Raw genomic sequence first — 26,198 nt, 5'->3', positions numbered from 1 at the left:
GGTTCCTGTGTTGACAGCACATTCTGGAACTCTAGATGTGGTACGCGCTTTACGCGTTTATGTATCCCGAACGTCTACAGTTCGTAAGACGGATACGTTGTTTGTTCTCTATGATGCTGCCAAGATGGGTTGGCCAGCGTCTAAGCAGACCTTATCCAGATGGATAAAACTGACCATACGTCAGGCTTACCTTCATGCTAGGTTACAGCCGCCTACATCGGTAACGGCTCATTCCACACGTTCTGTGGGAACTTCATGGGCAGCTGGTCGTGGAGCTTCTACGACGCAGCTTTGCCGTGCGGCTACATGGTCTTCAGTGCACACGTTTGTGCGCTTTTACAAGTTTGATACGTTTGCGGCATCAGCATCTAGCTTTGGCCGCCTAGTGTTACAGGTGCCAAACAGCTCTCCCGCCCACGGGGGAACTTTGGTACGTCCCAAGAGTACTCCAGTGACCCCTAGTGGATGAAAAAGAAAATAGGATTTTGGTACTTACCAGGTAAATCCTTTTCTTTGAATCCATAGGGGGCACTGGACGCCCACCCAGAGCAGTTTTACCTGGTTTGTGGTAAGTTCAGGGGATCTTATGGTAAAACACTCTCACCGACTGGTTCACATTATCAAGTGCTGGTTATGGTGTCAACTGTTTAGTTGTCAGTAACGTTGTGTCAACTTTGTTGTTGTCCGTTATGTTATATTTAATGCTCCATTGTCAACCTCTCTATAGTTCCTGTTCGGCTCAGTAAAAAACACTGAGGTACTCGGGGATATGGAGGGGTGGAGTGTTCTAAATTTAAATATTCAGTGCCCTGTTCCTACGGAAAGCGTCCATATCCCAAGAGTACTCCAGTGCCCCCTATGGATTCAAAGAAAAGGATTTACCTGGTAAGTACCAAAATTCTATTTTCTAGTGGCTTCAGATTGGCCACGCGGATCTCCAGGCCCTCTACATCGGCGTACCGCTATCATTACCACAACGTCCAGATCTTCTGTCTTACTGCCCTTGCCTTCATCCGAATCCAGACCACCTCACTTTGACGGGGTGGCTATTGAGACATCCGTCTTAAGCACAAAAGGATTTTCAAGGAGGGTGTTAAATACCATGCTTAGAGACAGGAATCTTCAGCTAAAATTTATCACCGAGTGTGGAAGTCCTACTTTCAGTGGTGCTCAGCTCGAAGCTTCAACCCATGATCCTTTCGGATTTCTCAGTTGCTGTCTTTATTAAAGTCAGGTCTCTATTTGGGTCTCAGATTGCCTTCATTAAAGGTACAGGTCTCTGCACTATTGGTGTTATTCCATAAACACTTGGCCCAGTTGCCGGACAGTCGCACCTTTCTTCAGGGAGTGCTACATGAAGAAAGGTGCGAATGTCCGGCAACTGGGCCACCTCCTTTTGTACCTCCAGTAGCTCCTTGGGATCTATCATTGGTCTTATGATCATTAGGAAAAGCTCCCTTTGAACTATTGGAAATGGTGGACCTACATTGGCACGCTTGAAAGACTTGTTTCCTTTTGGCTATTGCCTCAGCCCGTAGAGTATCAGACCTCAGTGCCTTGTCTTGGCGCTCTCCGTTCTTAGTATTTCACCAGGACAGAACAGTGCTTCGCACGTGTCTGCATTATCTGCCAAAGGTCGTTTCTAGGTTTCATGAAAATCAGGAGATTGTGGTTCCAGCACTAACAGATTCTGCGGAGACTGATCCGGAGATCGGACTCTCTTTGTTCTGTATGACTCCTAAACGGGGCTGGCTGGCCTTAAAGCAGGTGCTGGCCCGCTGGCTCCATTTGACTATTTGTCATGCCTACACAGTTGCTGAGCTTCCTACTCCGGCCAGAGTCAGTGCTCATTCTACTCTGTCTGTAGGAAAACCTTGGGCAGCTCAGCGCGGGGCTTCTGCAGAGCAGCCACGTGGTCTTCGGCCCACACTTTTTTCTTAAATTTTATGCCTTTGCGTTAGATAATGCAGCCTTCGGGCGTAGTGTCCCGAGCGCAGTCCAGGAGTGTCCCCACCCTAGTGTACGACAAAGGAAAATATGATTTATGGTCTTACCTTGTTAAATCCTTTTCTTTTGTGCCCTCCCTGACGCACCTGACCTGCGGGAGTTTGTTCTTAGGTTGTTGACTGTGTGCCCAAATTTGCTGATGGTGACTCTGTAAGAGTGTTGGTCTTTCATTCTCTTCTCTTCCTCGCTTCTGCCTTGGGCTTGCCAACTAAAACTGGCAGGCCAGGGGGTGGGATATAGGGGATAGGAGGCCTGAGGGCTGGTGGGTAAAAGCAAGTAACCCTTTTGGTGCCCGGACGTCTCCCATCAAGCCAATATCCACCGTAAAGAATTCCTGTGCCCCCCTATGGACTCAAAGAAAAAGGTTTAACGAGGTAAGATCATAAATCCTATTTTAGTAAATATACCCTTAGGTATATGCGGATACATCTGTTCCTTTTCTATACTTTTTGCAGAAGTTAATTTGCTTAATATTCTATGTACAATTACTGTGCTGCCACTTATAAGCTATTCTATTTTGTCCACTACTGCTGTACGTGTCCTTACATAAACTTGGACAGGATTTCTGCTATGCATTGGAAAAACTGTTCCCAACAGTCAGTTTTATTTGTAATATTTTCAGTTCTATACGTAATGGTTCTTGGAAATTTATCATCTTTGTAAATGTTATTACAAGCTTTTTTTTTGCTTTTTTTGTATAGAAGACCTATTTAGATTTAGTGGGCCTTTCAGCAGTTCTTGATGGATGTTCCTTCTATCTGTGTAAAGGATTCCTTACTGCTTACAACAGCATTTCTGTAACACTGCGCCTGATATCACTAAACTACAAATTTTTTTGGAAACTTCTGATCTTACACTAGTTCTTCTAAACTGTGGACATAACCGGAAAATAACTTATTGTATAAATCCTTAGTTTTCTCTATTTTGTAATAATTCATTAAAGCCAATGTTATTTTTGTATGAAAAAGCATCTTTTAGTCTGTATCTGTATTTAATTATCAATGTCCAAAATCAGTGCATGACATTGTATGTGTGGATGAAAAAGCAATGAGCAAAACAAGAAGAAATATATCCTTGCCTACTGTACACAGGACAGGCCCATTTATTAAGGTATCCGGTCTTTAGGTCGACCACTATTGGTTGACATGCATTAGGTCGACATGGTCACTAGGTCGACATGACAAAGGGTCGACATGCGTTTAAAAAAAAAATTTTTTTGAACTTTTTCATACTTTTACAATCCACGTGGACTACGATTGGGAGCGATAACCTGTGCCAAACGCAGCAAGGCACCTTTTGCTCGCCATGCGAGGGGACGCGGTGCACTATTTGAGGTTCCCAGTCACTTTACGAAGAAAACGACACATGTATTTTTTTTTTAAACCTCATGTCGACCTTTTGTCATGTCGACCTAATGCTTGTGTCAACTTATTTCAGGTGTATACTTAGTCGCTGTTGACCAATAGTGGTTGACCTAGTGACTGTCGGCCTAAGTTTGGTCGATCCTTTGAACCACACCCTTTATTAAGTGGTGCTGGATTCCCATCAGATTCAATGTTTGGGCCAAATACTGTACTTTATTTTTATCATGACTGCACCAAGTGAGAATACATTGACTTGATGTGCTATGTCTTTTTGTTATATTTATTGACCAGTTTCCTTGTTACCATGGTGCAGTTAAAGATTTAAAAATACAGCTAAAAATATAAAAACAAGTTAAACAGAGTCAAAAAGGACAAAAAAAAAATGTTTAGACGCTAAAATAGGCAGCCTGCATGAACCCATTGAGTGTTTGTTACATCAAACTGTATTTTCCATGCTTCCACGGCTGTAAAGTGCCCCAGGGTCACAGTCTGAGATGTTTGAGAATCTATGTAAAGATATGGTCAAATTTGTTGGGGTCCTTACACAAATCCCCCCCCCCCATATATTTTTTCTGCAATAACTTATAACTGACAAAAGTAATTGTCATCCATCATTGTAAATGCCAGTTAATAGAAATCAGAATTTGCATTTGAGTTTTGATTCAACAGATTATATATATTAATAAATGATAAATTAAATGCAAAGGGCATAGACAAAAAAGATGGACTGCTTAACCTAATACTTTGTTGCAAAACCTTTAGAGGCAATCGCTGCAATTGTGTGATTTCTGTAGCTTGCAGTTGGACTTCTGTACCTGTGAACATGTAGTTTGGCTGGTATGTAGTAAGGATCCCGATGGTCACAATTCCAGCAGTAGAGTCCCGATGGTTACAATGCAGACAGAGCCCAAAGGTCAGTATAAAGGTTAGGGTTAGAATGCTCACTGGGATTCATCTGCATTCTGACCGTCTGGATTCTAACCGCAAGCATTTAATACCCAACCCGTTTGGTCTACTTTTCCTTGGCAATTGCTCCAGCTGACTCATGTTTGATGGGTGTGTTCTCCAGACTACATATTTGCGCGGTGAACGCAGGAATCCCGCAAGGGGTTTCCGTTGCGCGCCCCCATCCCCTGGCATTCTGGCAGCTGGGATCCCGGGACCCTGACTGTCTGTATGTCAGCCCCAACCCACTGAGACAGAGCTTTCTGACACTGGGCAGTACGTTTCGCTCCAGAATGCCTTGATAGACTTGACATTTCATTGTACCCTGCAGAGATACAAAGCTAAGCAACCCCAAAACTTAACTTCGCCTTCTCTGTTTCACAGTAGGTAAAGTGTTCTTTTCTCTGAAAGCTTAATATTTTTTTTTAATGAGAACATAGAACTGAAGTGACTTGCCAAAAAGCAACAATTATGACTTATTTGTCAAAATTACATTCTCCCAGAAGCATTGTATCAATATACATTTTAGCAATACTATTTTGACTTTTTAATGTTCTTTGGAAAGTGAGGTCCTCCTGGGTCTACCACAGACCCCACTGTTGCTCAAAAAGGTGCGATCAGACACTGACGTACCTTGACCTTGGAGTTCAGCTTGTATCTCTTTGGAAGTTTTGTCTATACACAACAAATATGATTCATTTAAAGTATAGCCCTCTCTGAACTTATTTTGGCGGGTTCTATGTTTTGTTATAAAATATGAAATGATGAAAACATTTTTGGACATGCAGTCACATTAACTACATTGTATACTAAATGAGAAAATACTGCTCTATTTGTTTGGGATATTATTAGACTTTACATGTCCTGAAAGAGTTAATTTTCTTGCAGCACTTACTAAATGCAGTCTTTGACATCTTATTGGAGTGATATGCTGCGCCATTAGTATTCTTCCGAATGAGCGTACATATGATTTTGTTTCAGTAAGTGCTGCTATACTGCTCACTGTAACAGGAAACAAATAAGGCAGTACTGCCATGAGCAAGCAGTGACATTTTTGTGTCCTTTAATATTTTGTCCCCCCCTAGTGACATTAATCTGCTTCGTAACCATATTCATGTTACCGGTGGGTGATCTCCCGAAAGCTGTCACTGACCCATGTTATCTCTTTCTCATAGCCATCAGACGACGACACAATCAGCCTTCACTCTCAGGTATCAGAGTCAAGAGACCAAGCACTGAAAAATGACAATCACTTAGTAGGAAGTAAGCTGGATTCACACAAAGGTAACCTGTTACTCGCTTCTGGCAATGCAATGTCTCCTGGTGACTAAATTATACTTCCTGTAAATTCATCGCAATAAGATCAATCCTGTCACACAATAATGCAGCTATTTGGTGCTGGTGGTGTATTCTTTTTTACTTGTTCTGTAGAGGTGACTGTTTAGTGAAACACATGAGCACACATAATTCTACTTCTTTGCACACGTATATGGTTTGTGCTGCTATAATGCTATGGTGCTGCATTGCACTGCACTGGTTGTGACTGTTTCTTCTTGGAATAATAAGTGTGTTAATTGTGAACAAAGAAATATATTTGCTACTACTGTATGATTCTATGGTGCTACTTTATAATGCTCTAATTATTATTATTATTATTATTATTATCCTTTATTTATATGGCGCCACAAGGGTTCCACAGCTCCCAATTACAGAGTACATATGCACATAATCAAAACAGTGACTTACAGTTGAAGACAATATAGGACAAGAACAGGGTAATTAAGCATAACTACACCAGTAGACGACAGAGATAAGTATCAAGGTGGCCAAAAAACTGCAGGATTTGGGCAGTTGAGGACTATTAAAGTAAGAAAAGAATAAGCATATGAGGGAAGAGGGCCCTGCTCGTGAGAGCTTACATTCTTACATTCTAATTGAGTCTATTTTGAAATTGGTTATACTAAAGGGGGGTACTCACGGAGCGATAATCTAAGCAATCTGACTAGATTGCTTAGATTTTAAGCATGATCGCTCCGTGTGTACCCCCCACAGCGATAGCGATGCGCAGCCTCGCGCATCGCTATCGCTGGTGCTAGAAGCAGGCCAATCTAGCAGGTCGCTCATTTCACCTGCTGGGTGAAATGAGCGCCCCCCCCGTCTCCACACGCACGCTCAGCACACATCGCGCTGTGCTGAGCGGTGGGAGAGATGTGTGCTGAGCGGTTCGCTCAGCACACATCTCTCCCACATCGGACCGTGAATATGGGCCTTAACTCTATTGTCAGGCTATTGCAAGCACTAGAAAAGTTATTATATGCTTCTGGACACGTTGTTGTCAATTGATATTTCTCTATCGTCCTAAGTGGATGCTGGGGTTCCTGAAAGGACCATGGGGAATAGCGGCTCCGCAGGAGACAGGGCACAAAAGTAAAGCTTTTACAGGTCAGGTGGTGTGTACTGGCTCCTCCCCCTATGACCCTCCTCCAGACTCCAGTTAGATTTTTGTGCCCGGCCGAGAAGGGTGCAATTCTAGGTGGCTCTCATAAAGAGCTGCTTAGAGAGTTTAGCTTAGGTTTTTTATTTTACAGTGATTCCTGCTGGCAACAGGATCACTGCAACGAGGGACAGAGGGGAGAAGAAGTGAACTCACCTGCGTGCAGGATGGATTGGCTTCTTGGCTACTGGACATGAAGCTCCAGAGGGACGATCACAGGTACAGCCTGGATGGTCACCGGAGCCACGCCGCCGGCCCCCTCACAGATGCTGAAGCAAGAAGAGGTCCAGAATCGGCGGCTGAAGACTCCTGCAGTCTTCTTAAGGTAGCGCACAGCACTGCAGCTGTGCGCCATTTTCCTCTCAGCACACTTCACACGGCAGTCACTGAGGGTGCAGGGCGCTGGGGGGGGGCGCCCTGGGAGGCAAATGAAAACCTTTAAAAAGGCTAAAAATACCTCACATATAGCCCCAGAGGCTATATGGAGATATTTACCCCTGCCTAAATGTACTAAATAGCGGGAGACGAGCCCGCCGAAAAAGGGGCGGGGCCTATCTCCTCAGCACACGGCGCCATTTTCTGTCACAGCTCCGCTGGTCAGGAAGGCTCCCAGGTCTCTCCCCTGCACTGCACTACAGAAACAGGGTATAACAGAGAGGGGGGGCAGAATAAATGGCAATATATTAATATAAAAGCAGCTATAAGGGAGCACTTAATCATAAGGCTATCCCTGTCATATATAGCGCTTTTTGGTGTGTGCTGGCAGACTCTCCCTCTGTCTCCCCAAAGGGCTAGTGGGTCCTGTCTTCGTATAGAGCATTCCCTGTGTGTCTGCTGTGTGTCGGTACGTGTGTGTCGACATGTATGAGGACGTTATTGGTGTGGAGGCGGAGCAATTGCCAAATATGAGGATGTCACCTCCTAGGGGGTCGACACCAGAATGGATGCCTTTATTTGTGGAATTACGGGATAGCGTCAACTCGCTTAAGCAGTCGTTTGCCGACATGAGGCGGCCGGACACTCAATTAGTGTCTGTCCAGGCGCCTCAAACACCGTCAGGGGCTGTAAAACGTCCCTTGCCTCAGTCGGTCGACACAGACCCAGACACAGGCACTGATTCCGGTGGTGAAGGTGACGAATCAACCGTATTTTCCAGTAGGGCCACACGTTATATGATTTTGGCAATAAAGGAGATGTTACATTTAGCTGATACTACAGGTACCACTAAACAGGGTATTATGTGGGGTGTGAAAAAACTACCAGTAGTTTTTACCGAATCAGAAGAATTAAATGACGTGTGTGATGAAGCGTGGGGTGCCCCGATAAAAAACTGCTAATTTCAAAGAAGTTATTGGCTTTATACCCTTTCCCGCCAGAGGTTAGGGAGCGCTGGGAAACACCTCCTAGGGTGGACAAAGCGCTAACACGCTTATCAAAACAAGTGGCGTTACCCTCTCCTGAGACGGACGCACTTAAAGATCCATCAGATAGGAGGATGGAAAATATCCAAAAAGGTATATACACACATGCAGGTGTTATACTACGACCAGCTATTGCGACTGCCTGGATGTGCAGTGCTGGGGTAGTTTGGTCAGAGTCCCTGATCGAAAATATTGATACCCTGGACAGGGACAATATTTTACTGTCGTTAGAACAAATAAAGGATGCATTTCTTTATATGCGTGATGCACAGAGAGATATCTGCACACTGGCATCACGGGTAAGTGCTATGTCCATTTCGGCCAGAAGAGCTTTATGGACACGACAGTGGACAGGCGATGCGTAGAGGAGTTATTTGAGGTCGGTCTATCGGATTTGGTGGCCACGGCTACGGCCGGGAAATCCACCTTTCTACCTCAAGTCACTCCCCAACAGAAAAAAGGCACCGACCTTTCAACCGCAGCCCTTTCGTTCCTTTAAAAATGAGAGAGCAAAGGGCTATTCATATCTGCCACGAGGCAGAGGACGAGGGAAGAGACAGCAACAGGCAGCTCCTTCCCAGGAACAGAAGCCCTCCCCGGCTTCTACAAAAGCCTCAGCATGACGCTGGGGCTTCGCAAGCGGACTCGGGGGCGGTAGGCGGTCGTCTCAAAAATTACAGCGCGCAGTGGGCTCACTCGCAGGTAAATCCCTGGATCCTGCAGATAATATCTCAGGGGTACAGGTTGAAATTAGAGACAGAGCCACCTCGCCGTTTCCTGAAGTCTGCTTTACCAACGTCCCCCTCAGAAAGGGAGACGGTTTTGGAAGCCATTCACAAGCTGTATTCTCAGCAGGTGATAGTCAAGGTACCTCTTCTACAACAAGGGAAGGGGTATTATTCCACTCTATTTGTGGTACCGAAGCCGGATGGCTCGGTAAGGCCTATTCTAAATCTGAAGTCCTTGAACCTATACATAAAGAAGTTCAAGTTCAAGATGGAGTCACTCAGAGCAGTGATAGCGAACCTGGAAGAAGGGGACTTTATGGTATCCTTGGACATCAAGGATGCGTATCTCCACGTTCCAATTACCCCTCACACCAGGGGTACCTCAGGTTCGTTGTACAAAACTGTCACTATCAGTTTCAGACGCTGCCGTTTGGTTTGTCCACGGCACCTCGGGTCTTTACAAAGGTAATGGCCGAGATAATATTTCTTCTTCGAAGAAAAGGCGTATTAATTATCCCATACTTGGACGATCTCCTAATAAGGGCAAGGTCCAGAGAACAGCTAGAGATGGGTTTAGCACTATCTCAAGAGGTGCTAAAGCAGCACGGATGGATTCTGAATATTCCAAAATCCCAATTAATGCCGACAACTCGTCTGCTGTTCCTGGGGATGATTCTGGACACAGTTCAGAAAAAGGTTTTTCTTCCCGAAGAAAAAGCCAAGGAGTTATCTGACCTGGTCAGGAACCTCCTAAAACCAGGAAAGGTGTCTGTACATCAATGCACAAGAGTCCTGGGAAAAAATGGTAGCTTCTTACGAAGCAATCCCTTTCGGCAGATTCCATGCAAGGGATCTGTTGGACAAATGGTCAGGGTCGCATCTTCAGATGCACCTGCGGATAACCCTGTCGCCGAGGACAAGGGTATCCCTTCTGTGGTGGTTGCAGGAGGCTCATCTATTGGAGGGCCGCAGATTCGGCATACAGGATTGGATCCTGGTGACCACGGATGCCAGCCTGAGAGGCTGGGGAGCAGTCACACAGGGAAGAAATTTCCAGGGAGTGTGGTCGAGCCTGAAAAAGTCTCTTCACATAAGCATTCTGGAACTAAGAGCAATCTACAATGCTCTAAGCCAGGCGGAACCTCTGCTTCAAGGAAGACCGGTGTTGATCCAGTCGGACAACATCACGGCAGTCGCCCATGTAAACAGACAGGGCGGCACAAGAAGCAGGAGGGCAATGGCAGAAGCTGCCAGGATCCTTCGCTGGGCGGAGAATCACGTGATAGCACTGTCAGCAGTATTCATCCCGGGCGTGGACAACTGGGAAGCAGACTTCCTCAGCAGACACGACCTTCACCCGGGAGAGTGGGGACTTCATCCAGAAGTTTTCCACATGCTATTAAACCGTTGGGTAAAACCAATGGTGGACATGATGGCGTCTCGCCTCAACAAAACACTGGACAGGTATTGCGCCAGGTCAAGAGATCCGCAGGCAATAGCTGTGGACGCGCTGGTAACACCTTGGGTGTACCAGTCGGTATATGTGTTTCCTCCTCTGCCTCTCATACCAAAGGTATTGAGGATTATACGGCAAAGAGGAGTAAGACTAGTGGCTCCGGATTGGCCAAGAAGGACTTGGTACCCGGAACTTCAAGAGATGGTCACGGACGATCCGTGGCCTCTACTTCTGAGAAGGGACCTGCTTCAGCAGGGTCCTTGTCTTTTTCAAGACTTACCGCGGCTGCGTTTGACGGCATGGCGTTGAATGCCAGATCCTAAAAGGAAAAGGCATTCCAGAAGAAGTCATTCCTACCTTGATAAAGGCAAGGAAGGAAGTCACCGCGAAGCATTATCGCCGTATTTGGCGAAAATATGTTGCGTGGTGCGAGCAGCGGAGTGCTCCGATGGAGGAATTTCAACTGGGTCGTTTTCCTACATTTCCTGCAATCAGGATTGTCTATGGGTCTCAAATTGGGATCTATTAAGGTTCAAATTTCGGCCCTATCAATATTCTTCCACAAAGAATTGGCCTCAGTCCCTGAGGTCCAGATTTTTATCAAAGGAGTACTGCATATACAGCCTCCTGTGGTGCCTAAGGTGGCACCGTGGGATCTAAATGTAGTTTTAGATTTCCTCAAATCCAATTGGTTTGAACCACTAAAGAATGTGGATTTGAAATATCTCACATGGAAAGTGACTATGTTACTGGCCCTGGTTTCGGCCGGGAGAGTATCTGAACTGGCGGCTTTGTCTTATAAAAGCCCTTATTTAATTTTCCATTCGACATAGGGCAGAGCTGCGGACGCGTCCGCATTTTCTCCCTAAGGTGGTATCAGCGTTTCACCTGAACCAGCCTATTGTAGTGCCTGCGGCTACAGACGACTTGAAGGACTCCAAGTTGTTGGACGTTGTCAGAGCCTTAAAAATATACATTTAAAGGACGGCTGGAGTCAGAAAATCTGACTCGCTGTTTATACTGTATGCACCCAAAAAGTTGGGTGCACCTGCTTCTAAGCAGTCGATTGCTCGTTGGTTTTGTAACAAAATTCAACTTGTACATTCTGTGGCAGGCCTGCCACAGCCTAAATCTGTTAAGGCCCATTCCGCAAGGAAGGTGGGCTCATCTTGGGCGGCTGCCCGAGGGGTCTCGGCATTACAACTCTGCCGAGCAGCTACGTGGTCAGGGGAGAACACGTTTGTAAATTTTTACACATTTGATACCCTGGCAAAGGAGGACCTGGAGTTCTCTCATTCGGTGCTGCAGAGTCATCCGCACTCTCCCGCCCGTTTGGGAGCTTTGGTATAATCCCCATGGTCCTTTCAGGAACCCCAGCATCCACTTAGGACGATAGAGAAAATAAGAATTTACTTACCGATAATTCTATTTCTCGGAGTCCGTAGTGGATGCTGGGCGCCCATCCCAAGTGCGGATTATCTGCAATACTTGTACATAGTTATTGTTAACTAATTCGGGTTATTGTTTAGGAAGCCATCTTTCAGAGGCTCCTCTGTTATCATACTGTTAACTGGGTTTAGATCACAAGTTGTACGGTGTGATTGGTGTGGCTGGTATGAGTCTTACCCGGGATTCAAAATCCTCCCTTATTGTGTACGCTCGTCCGGGCACAGTACCTAACTGGAGTCTGGAGGAGGGTCATAGGGGGAGGAGCCAGTACACACCACCTGACCTGTAAAAGCTTTACTTTTGTGCCCTGTCTCCTGCGGAGCCGCTATTCCCCATGGTCCTTTCAGGAACCCCAGCATCCACTACGGACTCCGAGAAATAGAATTATCGGTAAGTAAATTCTTATTATAACAAATATTTAAAAATCATTCAGAATGCTGTGTGTTATTTAATAGAACAGCCTTGTGCGAAGTATATTTATTTCTATCTTTTATTTCTTAACAAAGCAGGTCATGATCAGGAAATTTATGACTATGACCCCAGTGCTGATGACACGGTCCTATCTGATCATGGTGATGTTCAGCTTACTGGTCCCTTTGTTTCTTATATTAAGGTAACAACCGTACAGAGGTAAATATCAAGGCTATTTACATTGCAAACTGTGTGTGTAAGTTTTGTTCCACTTGCTTCTTTAAGGAACGAGGAAAACTAAGCGATAAATCTGCGAAGGTGGAAGAGAATGAAGAATGGGAAGAAGAGCAAAGGTATTGTTTGAGCAGTTCTTGGTTTCTTTAGGGCTTATTCACATCAAGTGGTACTAAAGGTTGATTTTCATCGATTCTTAAACCGATGTTGTGTTTTTGGGGCGAAAACACACATGTACAGATGAGTCCTCATACATCTTTGCGGCAGTCACGCCAAACAGCCCCTCTCGGCACAACAGGTCGCACAAGAATTTCTAATGTTGTGTGATTTTTTTTGCCGAATATGCCCCTTAGTTGCAACACAATGCAACTAGGACACACAAGGAGATGGTGCTGATTTAATATGATATGTGACACTTGCATGTTGTGTGTGATTCAATCTCTGAATCTGCATACGAAGTGCTACAATGTAACAGCTACAGCTTCTTTCCAGTACAAGTTTTGCTCCATATACAGACACAGATATACAGTTGTCATATATCAAATTAATTGGTGCAGGATCCTTGTGTGTCCTAGTCAGAATGCGCTGCAACTAACATGCATTTTCGTCAAAAAGAGTCCCGATGTTGGCAGAGTTGCATGGGATCTGGCAGCTCACTCACGCCAAGCATCTCTCACTGCATGGCGTATTGAGGCTGGATCTATGAGGACACATCTGTACTAGCATTTAAAAATGAATCTAAAAAATTATCTCAATGATTTATATATAGGTAAAAATATATCGCCTAGTTTCTTACAGGCGACCTTACCACATCTCCCTATTTCTGATGTCCATTATTACAGTTTAATATTTTTTCTTGATATTTGAAACCATGACAAACTGAACAAAAAAATAATGAAATATTTAGCTGTAATACTGTTGTACTGTTTTATGATTATCTGATTATTATTTTAGTTACCCTTTTAGCTAACACATTCCATTAAATAATACCCACATTCTAAAGCGCTGACCATTCTGTTCCTGTCTGCATGGTATAAGTGTCCCTCCCTTATCAGCGGGACTGGTGTTACAGCATGTCGCCTATTGCACAGAAGAATTACCCAACGGCACCTGCACATGGGATAATGAATTATATTACAACCAGTTTAAAGCAAACACACAGCCTTCCCTTTCACATACTAATATTTGCAGGCATGAAATCTGCCATTTTCAATGCCCTGACTGATCTGTACTTCTCATATCAGGCTACAGAAAGAGCAGCTGTTGGTGGAAGAGGAAGAAGAGGATGAAATAAAGGAAGTTACGGATCTGAGGAAAATAGCAGCACAATTATTACAGCAAGAAAAGCACAACAGGTAATTGTGTGCAAGTTAGACCAATAATAAATAAAGCATAACCATTTACCTCTATACAATAATTTGACATAGAATTTTGTTACTGAGTAATTTGGCTTCTACTGTAAACTGAGGATATGGTCTATAACTGTGTAGTTCGCTAACCAATAGACTACTGGACCTGTAGTCATTAGTATATGGTCTGAGAATGAAAAGGAGGAACACTGTCTTTAAACTACTGTGTTTTCCTTCCTGTAAATGAGTTATGGAGACATCTTGTTGTAACTAATTACATTGTTAATAATTTACAACGTAAACTAACTTGTTTGCACTCTAAAAATTACCCAATATTGGGATACATACAGAAATTCAACAGTGATTATGTCAATCTCAGAATGCAGACACTGTTAAAATGTATTACATAGCATTACAACAATGTGGCCATTCTAACTTTAACAATGCCGCTTTTCCAGCATGTTTAAAGTTCTAATGCCTGCACAGTAAAAATGCTTCAGGTAGCATTGTACCTGTGTCAAGATGATGATGATTATTATTATTATCCTTTATATGGCAACGCAAGGGATCCGCAGCGCCCAATTACAGAGTACATAACGAGTAATTAAAACAGGAAAACATTGACTTACAGTTGAAGACAATATAGGACAAGTACAGGGTAAATAAGCATAGCTGCATCAGCAGGCAACACTGAAATAAGTATTGGTGTCATCCAAGATGGTTTAAGTAAGAAAAGGATAAGCGCATGAGGGAAGAGGGCCCTACTTGTGAGGGCTTACATTCTAAAGAAGAGGGACAGACAGACCAGGGTGACACAGATGGGGTAGACAGCATGGAACAGAGGTTTGGTGATGAAGTATATCGTGAGAGCCCGTTTGAAGTTCTGTATAGAGGTGGAGAGTCTGAGGGGGAGATGTAGAGAATTCCAGAGAAAGGGAGCAGCGCACAAAAAATCTTAGAGGTATGAGTGGGAGGAAGTAATCCGTAAGCAGGAGAGGCGGTATGCATTAGCAGAGCGAAGAGAACAGTTGGGTGTGTAAAAAGAGAGAGAAGGTCAGAGATGTAAATGGGAGAGGAGCGGGTGAGCACTTCTTAAGTGAGTGTGAGAAACTTGTATTGGATGCTAAAAGGAAATTGAAGCCAGTGAAGGGCTTAAAGGAGAGGGGAGGTGGACGTAGTGCGTTTGGAGAGGAAGATGAGCTGGACTGCAGCATTGAGGATAGATTGTAGTGGAGAGAGTCATTTGTCAGGGATGCCAGTCAGAAGGAGATTACAGTAGTCCAGTCTGGAGATGACCACTGAGTGGATTAGAGTCTTAGTAGCATCTTGGGTGAGAAAAGGTTTGAAAGGGGATAAAAACGGCAGGCTTGTGAGAGGTTCTGAATGTGTGGTTTGAAGGAGAGGGAGGAATCGAGGATTACTCCAAAACAGCGCACTTGGGGGTTGGTTAGAGGAGATAATTGTGCCATCAATAGATAATGAAATTGTGGGAGGTGAGGTTGTGCGAGAGGGTGGGAAGATGATCAGCTCAGTCTTAAACATGTTAAGTTTAAGAAAGCGTTGGGGGCATCCAAAAAGAGATAACAGAGAGATAGTTAGAAATACGAGTGAGGAGAGCGAGGATGAGGTCAGGGGCAGAGAAGGGAGATTTGAGAATCATCAGAGATTATATTGGAAGTCAAAGAGCAAATGAGCACACCTAAAAAGGACACACACAGAGAGAAAAGGAGAGGACATTGAACAGAATCTTGGGGGATACCTACAGTATGTGGGAGGGGGGGTGGAGTCATGAGAGGAGACAGAGAATGAATGGCCAGAGAGGTAGGAGGACAGCCAGGAGAGGGCAGTATTACGCAGACCAATGGAATGAAGGGTTTGCAGAAGTAGAGGTTGGTCCACAGTGTCAAAAGCAGCAGAATGGTCAAGAAGAATAAGCAGAAAGTGGTGGCCCTTAGATTTGGCAGCATAGAGGTCGTTGCAAACTTTTGTGAGGGCAGTTTGAGTGAAGTGGAGAGGCATACTGATACTGGCATCAGTATTCATAGTTCAGCATTGCCCGGGTCGATAAAAAGTGACTGCGTACCCCTGTATTAAATGTATTTCAGGCAGTTTAGCTTTGTGGCTTTAAACAGTTTCTGTGTTGATTTAAAATTCCTCTGGTAACTAAGCGAATATCTAATGCAAATGAGTTTAAGCATTCTTCTTACACACCTGTCACACAGATCTATCTGGTATCTAAGGAATAGCGGTTGACCTTTATTGTATATTTATTCTTTTATCTCACTAACTGCAGATTACTGATACACTTCTGCCTTTGTACTCTATTATCATGAGCATGTGTCCATTGCACTATGCATGGAGTGCTGTAACTCTGTAGATAGAAATTAACTCTTTAACTTGTTTGTCTTATTTATACTCTGTCTCTTCTCTTTCCTTTCTCACCGAACTAACAACTCTTCGCTTTCCGGTCTATCTCCTACCTCTTTCTTTCATCCTTGGGTTTGGTTGGTATGCTTGAATCATGTCTACAGACGGAGGCCATTAAATTATAGAACTTCATTCAGTGAAAAGCTCTTCCAGAGGACGAGAGCCGCTGGGCGGGCGTCAAGGTATCCAGTTTCAGACATTTTATTAGGATGTGTGGCCAGAAAAGAAAAAATAGATTCTGCAGATGATTCCTTTCCTCGAGATTCAGTTGGTCTTCCCTCGAGCACATTTACTCGTTGGTCCATCGTGCTTGTATTATTAATATGCATCACTGTGTGTCTTGATCATTGTCATACGTCCTTCCTGATATCCAATACGTAGTATTATCAGATTTTGGTTAGGGACACGACAGGACGTCAGAAGTTTTACCGTCTTTTACTCGTTTAGCTTTGTGTTATTTGCTTGTACAGCAGAATAGAAATAAAACCAGCACATCCTTGGTACATGGAGTGCTGGAAATGTAATTGAAAAATCTTAAAACAATTAGTACAGATGTCGGCACACATCCTTATCTGGCAATTATATTTATATATTCTAAGGTTGCTGTCCTAGGAGCTGACTTTGACCCACTTCACTATATTTAAAATGGAAAATGACACTATAGTTTATAAAGGAAAGAGATTCTGTGTAGCCAAAATGATTTTCGGTGTTTGGCGCTCATTAAACTTAAATATTTATTTCTCTGACGTCCTAGTGGATGCTGGGAACTCCGAAAGGACCATGGGGAATAGCGGGCTCCGAAGGAGGCTGGGCACTCTAGAAAGATTTATGACTACCTGGTGTGCACTGGCTCCTCCCACTATGACCCTCCTCCAAGCCTCAGTTAGATCTTGTGCCCGGCCGAGGTTGGATGCACACTAGGGGCTCTCCTGAGCCTCTAGAAAGAAAGTATAGAATTAGGTTTTTTATTTTCAGTGAGACCTGCTGGCAACAGGCTCACTGCAGCGAGGGACTAAGGGGAGAAGAAGCGAACTCGCCTGCTTGCAGCCGGATTGGGCTTCTTAGGCTACTGGACACCATTAGCTCCAGAGGGATCGACCGCAGGCCCAGTCCTTGGTGTTCGGTCCCGGAGCCGCGCCGCCGTCCCCCTTACAGAGCCAGAAGCAAGAAGAGGTCCGGAAAATCGGTGGCAGAAGACATCAGTCTTCACCAAGGTAGCGCACAGCACTGCAGCTGTGCGCCATTGCTCCTCATACACACTTCACACTCCGGTCACTGAGGGTGCAGGGCGCTTGGGGGGGGGGGCGCCCTGAGCAGCAATAAAAACACCTTGGCTGGCAAAAATACCACAATATATAGCCCCAGAGGCTATATATGTGGTAAATACCCCTGCCAGAATCCAGAAAAAAGCGGGAGAATAGGCCGTGGAAAAGGGGCGGAGCTATCTCCCTCAAACACACTGGCGCCATTTTCTCTTCACAGTGCAGCTGGAAGAAAGCTCCCCAGGCTCTCCCCTGTAGTTTTCAGGCTCAAAGGGTTAAAAAGAGAGGGGGGCACTAAATTTAGGCGCAATATTGTATATACAAGCAGCTATGGGGGAAAATTCACTCAGTTATAGTGTTAATCCCCACATTATATGACGCTCTGGTGTGTGCTGGCATACTCTCTCTCTGTCTCCCCAAAGGGCTTTGTGGGGTCCTGTCCTCAGTCAGAGCATTCCCTGTGTTTGTGCGGTGTGTCGGTACGGCTGTGTCGACATGTTTGAGGAGGAGGCTTATATAGTGACGGAGCAGATGCCGATAAATGTGATGTCGCCCCCTGTGGGGCCGACACCAGAGTGGATGGTTAGGTGAAAGGTATTAACCGACAGTGTCAACTCCTTACATAAAAGGGTGGATGACGTAACAGCTGTGGGACAGCCGGCTTCTCAGCCCGCGCCTGCCCAGGCGTCTCAAAGGCCATCAGGGGCTCAAAAACGCCCGCTCATTCAGATGGCAGACACAGATGTCGACACGGAGTCTGACTCCAGTGTCGACAAGGTTGAGACATATACACAATCCACTAGGAACATCCGTGACTTGATCCCGGCAATAAAAAATGTGTTACATATTTCTGACATTAACCTCTAAAAATGGGTTTTTATGTTTGGGGAGAAAAAGCAGGCAGTGTTTTGTTCCCCCATCAGATGAATGAATGAAGTGTGTGAAAAGCGTGGGTTCCCCCTGATAAGAAACTGGTAATTTCTAAAAAGTTACTGATGGCGTACCTTTTCCCGCCAGAGGATAAGTTACGCTGGGAGATATCCCCTAGGGTGGATAAGGCACTCACACGATTGTCAAAATAGGTGGCACTGCCGTTTTAGGAACGGCCACTTTGAAGGTACCTGTTGATAAAAAGCAGGAGGCTATCCTGAAGTCTGTATTTACACACTCAGGTACTAGACTGAAACCTGCAGAGCGTGCTGCTGCAGCGTGGTCGGTGACCCTGTCAAACATACTAGTTTGCTAACATGAGAACATATTAAAGACGTCGTCTTATATATGAGGGATGCACAGAGGGATATTTCTTTTTCATCCACTAGGGGTCACTGGAGTACTCTTGGGATATGGACGGGCTTCCGTAGGAAACAGCACTGAATATTTAAATTAGTAACACTCCACCCCTCCATATCCCTGAGCACTTACCCAGTGTTTTTTCTGTGCTGACCGTGGTAGCAGCTTAATACCTGAAGTCACGGTTTTGTTGAAGAAACTTTTATTTTTATTTTTATTTTTTCTACTATTTGTACACATCCCTTTCCCCCTTCCAAAAGGCAGGGTCAGGGATAGTGCAGCTGCTGATAGCAGCACGGGCGTGTCGGGCCTCTCTGAAAGAGCTCCCTCACAGCCCTCACATCCTCCTGCACTGGCTGGCCGGCGCTTACTGAAAAGCCCCGTCGGAGCCTCCGCACGTCTGCAGGAGTAAGGTATGTGAAACGGGGCGGTCAGCTCCCGCTGCCGCCCCGACGTGTGGGGACATAGTGTTTGATGACAGACCTCCGTGCAGGCACCGCGGCTCTCCCCGCTCAGGCGCCCGCACGTTCGGCCACAGACCTCCGTGCAGGCACCGCGGCTCTCCCCGCTCAGGCGCCCGCACGTTCGGCCACAGACCTCCGTGCAGGCACCGCGGCTCTCCCCGCTCAGGCGCCCGCACGTTCGGCCACAGACCTCCGTGCAGGCACCTCTGATCGACTCTCACAGGCCGCCGCCCGCCGCAGCGCTAGCTTGATTAGCTGACCGCCAGCTATTATACAGGAGCCCACCGCTGGGAAACACGAGGCACATAGCGCTCTACGATACCCGCTGGGGGCCCACACGCTGCGCTGCCGCTGTAATAAGCTAAAAGAGCAGGCAGCCTTTACATGGGGGACAATAATAATAAAGCAGAGAAATATTGCAGCAGCAGGGGAATTGTTACAGTATAATCAGTGAATGTAACCAGCACTGTGATTATATGTATAAGTATAACATGGCAGCCATTTTTAACATGCTTCCTGTATCTTCCTCTGTGATTCCAGAAGATTCCTGTCTTACATCTCTACACCACCGGAGGCACAGGGGTGTTAGTGGGAATTTGGGATCAAATTTCATAGTACTGGCCACGTGTACTGCACTTGGCCAGATTTATATACAGAGACACCTTACTGCTATTTTACTGAGTCGTGCAAGTGTCTGTTTTTTGTGTATTGTATTGTCTGTCGCCATAATGAGTAAGGCACCAGCAAAAACTAAAAAGCATATTTGCAAAGTATGTGGCAGTGTGTTACCGGATGGATCTGCCACATGTAAAGTATGTTTTGTGGATTCCGTTCAGAATACCATTTCGCCTCCTGTTTTACAACCAATTTCCTCACCGGACCCTCCGTGGGGTATGTTAGTAAATGTACTGGAGAGATTTCAGACAGAAATGACCGCGGCTCGTCTGGAACGAGAAACGTTAAGATCTGAGTCTAGGGTGAGACCGCCAGAACTACCGGAGGCGTCTCAGCCTTGCGTACGGTCCAAATCCATTTTGGGCAAACGGGATAATTTTCATATGTCTTATGATTTTCCAGTGTCTGCTATGTTGCATTCTGACGATTCCATCCCAGACCTCACGGAACACGATGAGGGTGAGGAGGGCGAAGTGGAGTCAGATGGCGAGGATGTTAACAGTTCCGGCATTGATGATCTCATCAGAGCGGTACGGCAGTCGCTAAGGTTTCCTGAAGCTGAACAGCCTCTCACCAATGATCAGGTCGTATTTACTAAACGACGGAAGACGCCAGTAAGTTTTCCTGTGTCGGATTCTCTAAATCAGATGTTAGTAGAAACAAGACAGAATCCAGATAAACGGTTTTCTATACCTCGCAGATTTAAGTCTAGTTATCCTTTTCCAGACTCGGTAACGTGTACATGGGAGAATCCACCAATAGTTGATTCTTCAGTGTCAAAGCTTACCAAGAAATTAACCATACCAGTGCCAGCAGCTACTACGCTTAAAGATCCTTCAGATCGCAAGATAGAAACTATGCTAAAAAGCATGTATGTAGCAGCAGGTGTGATGCTAAGACCTGGATTGGTTGGCATTTGGGTAACTAAGGCGCTCATAATATGGCTTACAGAACTCAAATCTGTTTTACAGGACGAAAACCAGATAATTCAGGTAAATCAAATGATTGAGGCTGTAGAGTATCTCTGTACAGCGTCCACTGACGTCTGTCAGCTCACTTCTCGTATTTCATCTTCGCTAGTTACGGCACGAAGAGCACTCTACCTGCGTACTTATCAGGCGGAGGCAGAGGTCAAACGAAGTATAGAGGCGTTGCCTTACGATGGCAAGAAGTTGTTTGGGCCAGAATTGGACGCATGGATTAAGGAGGCTACGGAAGGTAAGTCTGTGTTCTTACCATTGCCTCCACCTGCGCCAAGAAGAAGGTACGCTGGACCTTCGTTCAGATCCTTTAGACCTCAGCCCTTTCGAGGACGTGGCAGAGGATCAGCCACGCCTGCTAGACGTGGTCGAGGACGTGGTTTCCATCAAACCAACACAACTCGCCAAGACGCTAAGGTTACCGACAAGCCAGTGGCATGACGGGTTACCAGCCCATCTCGGTTCTCCAATTGTGGGAGCACGCCTTCAGACGTTCCAGGGGGCGTGGTTCCACACATCCGCGGAGGGCTGGATTCGCAATTTAGTGTTAAAAGGTTACAAAATAGAGTTCGACTGTCTGCCGCCTCTGCGGTTTTTCAAGACAGGCTTGCCTCTGTCGGACGACAAGAGGACAGTTTTGCAAATTGCCATTCAGTCCTTACTGGATTCGGCAGTGTTGATTCCGGTCCCTGTACACCAACAGGGTCAGGGTTATTATTCAAGTCTATTTGTGGTCCCGAAGCCGGATGGCTCAGTCAGACCAATATTGAACTTAAAGGGCCTCAATCAGTACGTAACTTACTACAGATTCAAAATGGAGTCTCTACGTTCGGTGATTGCGGGGTTAGAGACCAAGGAATTTATGATTGCGCTAGACCTCAAGGATGCGTACTTACACATTCCAATTTGGCAGCCTCATCAGAAATTCTTACGATTTGCAATACGCCAGAACCATTACCAGTTTCAGGCTCTGCCGTTTGGCCTGTCATCAGCGCCTCGGGTATTCACCAAAGTAATGTCGGTGATGATAGCTCACCTCAGATCCCTGGGAGTGACAATAGTTCCGTATTTAGACGATCTGCTCATCAAAGCTCCGTCTCAACAGATACTTACCCAACATGCGCTGCTAACTTACAATGTACTGGTTCACCACGGTTGGATTGTAAATTTCAAGAAATCACATCTGATTCCGTCTCAACGCCTTCAGTTCCTAGGTATGATTCTCGATACGGTCAATCAAAGGATTTACCTACCACAACAAAAAGTACAAATGCTACGCCATCTAGTACAATTAGTACTCAAACCACGCACAGTGTCGGTACACTTGTGCATTCGCCTGTTAGGCACAATGGTGGCAGCTTTCGAGGCGCTTCAGTTCGGGAGATTTCACTCTCGTCCATTTCAGCTGAACGTGCTTGCCCAGTGGTCGGGCTCGCATCTGCAGATTCACCACAGAGTGAGGTTGTCACCAATAGCAAGAGTTTCTCTGCTATGGTGGCTCAAGGAACACAATTTAACCGCAGGAAGACGGTTCGGAGTTTGCAATTGGATAATTCTAACTACGGACGCCAGTCTCAGAGGTTGGGGAGCGGTAATTCAAAATTGTCAGCTCCAGGGTCTCTGGGCGGATCACGAGAAATTGCTGTCGATAAATGTTCTAGAACTCCGCGCAATTTTCAATTCGCTACGACAAGCAGTGCATATGATTCGCTCTCAGCCTGTCCAAGTGCAATCGGACAGTGCGACGGCGGTCGCATACATCAACAAACAAGGAGGAACGAGAAGCAGCATGGCAATGCGGGAAGTAGCTCGAATCCTCAATTGGGCGGAATGCCACCAGGTGATATTGTCGGCCGTGTTCATTCCGGGAGTGGACAACTGGGAAGCGGATTATCTCAGTCGTCGGGATTTTCACCCAGGCGAAGGGTCATTAAATCCAGAAGTGTTTCACATGTTGGTTCAGCGATGGGGTTATCCTCAGGTGGACCTGATGGCATCTCGACACAATCATCAAACGCTCCAGTATGTGTCCAGAACAAGAGATCCAAAGGCAGTCGCGGTGGATGCTCTCACTGTCGCGTGGCCGTACAGTCTTGTGTATCTGTTTCCACCGTTTCCGCTGCTCCCTCTGGTGCTAAAACGGATCAAAAGAGAGTCGCTCACAGTCATACTAGTGGCGCCGCATTGGCCTCGGAGAGCTTGGTTCTCGGATCTTCGAGGATTACTCGCAGACGATCCGTGGCCGCTCCCGATACGTCCAGACCTGTTACAACAGGGTCCGTTTCTTTACCCCGATTTAGCGCGGCTGCGTTTGACGGGGTGGCTGTTGAGACCGCCCTCTTAAAAAGAGAGGGCATTCCAGATTCAGTTATACCAACCATGTTACGAGCTAGGAAGCCGGTTACGGCAGCTCATTATTACAGAATATGGCGTGCCTATATAGGTTGGTGTGAAGCTCGGAAATTTCCGACATCAGCTTTCAAGTTATGCCGCCTTTTGTTGTTTCTACAAACAGGGTTAGATGGAGGATTGCGTTTATCTACACTAAAGGTGCAGGTATCTGCTTTGTCAATTTACTTTCAAAGACGATTGGCTCTATTGCCGTCTATACGCACTTTTCTACAAGGTGTACTCAGGGTACAGCCTCCATTCATTCCACCTACAGCGCCATGGGACTTGAATCTGGTTTTGGAGTTCTTACAGTCTTCATATTTTGAACCCTTACAACAAGTGGATATAAAGTTTCTCACTTGGAAAACAATTTTTCTCTTAGCCTTAGCTTCGGCAAGGCGTGTTTCAGATTTGGGTGCCTTGTCATGCAAGCCACCGTATTTGGTGTTTCATGATGACAGAGCGGAACTTCGGACGAATCCCGCCTTCTTACCAAAGGTAGTGTCATCTTTTCACATCAATCAACCAATAGTAGTTCCTGTGTTGACAGCACATTCTGGAACTCTGGATGTGGTTCGCGCATTACGCGTTTATGTATCCCGAACGTCTTCAGTTCGTAAGACGGATACGTTATTTGTTCTCTATGATGCTGCCAAGATGGGTTGGCCAGCATCTAAACAAACTTTATCCAGATGGATAAAACTGACCATACGCCAGGCATACCTTCATGCTAGGTTACAACCGCCTACGTCAGTAACCGCTCATTCCACACGTTCTGTGGGAACTTCATGGGCAGCTGGTCGTGGGGCTTCTGCGACACAGCTTTGCCGGGCGGCTACATGGTCTTCAGTGCACACGTTTGTGCGCTTTTACAAGTTTGATACTTTTGCGGCATCAGCATCTAGCTTTGGCCGCCTAGTGTTACAAGTGCCAAACAGCTCTCCCGCCCACGGGGGAAGCTTTGGTACGTCCCAAGAGTACTCCAGTGACCCCTAGTGGATGAAAAAGAAAATAGGATTTTGGTACTTACCAGGTAAATCCTTTTCTTTGAATCCATAGGGGGCACTGGACGCCCACCCAGAGCAGTTTTACCTACTTGTGGTTAGTTCTGAGGATCTTATGGTAACACACTTTCACCGACTGGTTCAAGTTACAAGTGCTGGTTAGGGTGTCAACTGTTAGTTGTCAGTAACGTTATGTGTTAACTTCGTTATTGTCAGTTATGTTATATGTAATACTCCATTATTAACCTCTCTTAATTCCTGTTCGGCTCAGTAAAAAACACTGAGTAAGTGCTCAGGGATATGGAGGGGTGGAGTGTTACTAATTTAAATATTCAGTGCTGTTTCCTACGGAAGCCCGTCCATATCCCAAGAGTACTCCAGTGCCCCCTATGGATTCAAAGAAAAGGATTTACCTGGTAAGTACCAAAATCCTATTTTTGCCGGCTGGCATCCAAAATGAATGTAATGTCCATTCTGTCAGGAGGGTATTAGAGACCTATCACTGGACAGGTGATGCTGACTTTAAAAGGCGCATAGAGATTCTGCCTTATAAGGGTGAGGAATTATTTGGGGATGGTCTCTGGGACCTCGTATCCGCAGCAACAGCTGGGAAGAAATATTTTTACCTCAGTTTTCCTCACAGACTAAGAAAGCACTGTATTATCAGGTACAGTCCTTTCGGCTTCAGAAAAGCAAGCGGGTCAAAGGCGCTTCCTTTCTGTACAGAGACAAGGGAAGAGGGAAAAAGCTGCACCAGTCAGCCTGTTCCCAGAATCATAATTCTTCTCTCGCTTCCTCTGAGTCCACAGCATGACGCGGGGGCTCCACAGGTGTAGCCAGGTACGGTGGGGGGCCGTCTCAAAAATTTCAGCGATCAGTGGGCTCGCTCACAGGTGGATCCCTGTTTCATTCAAGTAGTATTTCAGGGGTACAAGCTGGAATTCGAGATGTCTTCCCCTCGCCGTTTCCTCAAATATGCCTTGCCGACAACTCCCTCAGGCAGGGAGGCTGTGCTAGAGGCAATTAATAAGCTGTATTCCCATCAGGTAATACTTAAGGTGCCCCTACTTCAACAAGGACGGGGTTACTATTCCACACGGTTTGGGGTACCGAAACCGCATGGTTCGGTGTGACCCTTTTTTATATTTAAAATCCTTGAACACATACATAAAAAAAAAAAAAAAAATTCAAGTTCAAGATGGAATCGCTCAGGGCGGTTATTGCAAGCCTGGACGAGGGGGATTACATGGTATCCCGGGACATCAAGGATGCTTACCTGCATGTCCCCATTTACTATCCTCGCCAGGAGTACCTCAGATTTGTGGTACAGGATTCCCATTACCAAGTCCAGACTCTGCCGTTTGGACTGTACATGGCACCGAGGGTGTTACCAAGGTAATGGCCGGAATGATGATACTCCTTCGAAAAAGGGGAGTTTTTAATGATCCCGTACTTGGACAATCTCCTTATAAGGGCGAGGTCCAAGGAGCAGTTGCTAGTCGGGGTAGCACTATTTTGGAAAGTGCTACAACAGCACGGTTGGATTCTAAACAGCCCAAAGACACAGCTGTTTCCTACGACACGTCTACTGTTCCTGGGGATGGTTCTGGACACAGACCAGAAATAAGTGTTTCTCCCGAAGGAGAAAGCCAAGGAGCTGTCATCTCTAGTCAGAGACCTCCTGAAGCCAAAACAGTTATCGGTGCATCATTGCACGCGAGTCCTGGGAAAAATGATAGCTTCCTACGAAGCAATCCCATTCGGCAGGTTCCATGCAAGAACTTTTCAGGGGGACCTGTTAGACAAGTGGTACGGATCACATCTTCAGATGCATCGGCTGATAACCC

The 26,198-nt window shown here is 45.8% G+C and overlaps 1 protein-coding gene across 8 annotated transcripts in view; it reads left to right on the top strand.

Moving 5' to 3' along the window:
* The window catches only part of LRCH2 (leucine rich repeats and calponin homology domain containing 2), a 337,409-nt gene that overhangs the window by 153,046 nt on the left and 158,165 nt on the right, over nt 1–26,198 (top strand). For 3 of the 8 annotated variants that reach the window (XR_010183107.1, XM_063937534.1, XM_063937532.1), the window contains exons 8-12: nt 5,492–5,600; nt 12,371–12,477; nt 12,561–12,628; nt 13,754–13,864; nt 16,390–16,467. Coding sequence is in view for 7 of the 8 variants with exons in the window: in XM_063937534.1 (XP_063793604.1) it covers nt 5,492–5,600; nt 12,371–12,477; nt 12,561–12,628; nt 13,754–13,864; nt 16,390–16,467 (473 nt within the window). In the remaining variant the exon portion in view is untranslated. The remainder of the gene's footprint in view (nt 1–5,491; nt 5,601–12,370; nt 12,478–12,560; nt 12,629–13,753; nt 13,865–16,389; nt 16,468–26,198) is intronic. The other 5 variants (XM_063937538.1, XM_063937536.1, XM_063937537.1 and 2 more) reach the window with 3 other exon arrangements.

This window comes from Pseudophryne corroboree, chromosome 8 (assembly GCF_028390025.1).
Source record: "Pseudophryne corroboree isolate aPseCor3 chromosome 8, aPseCor3.hap2, whole genome shotgun sequence".
In the NCBI taxonomy this organism is placed as follows: domain Eukaryota; kingdom Metazoa; phylum Chordata; class Amphibia; order Anura; family Myobatrachidae; genus Pseudophryne; species Pseudophryne corroboree.
The sequence above is the reverse complement of the archived record's forward strand: the minus strand, read 5'-3'. Positions and strand labels throughout refer to the sequence as shown.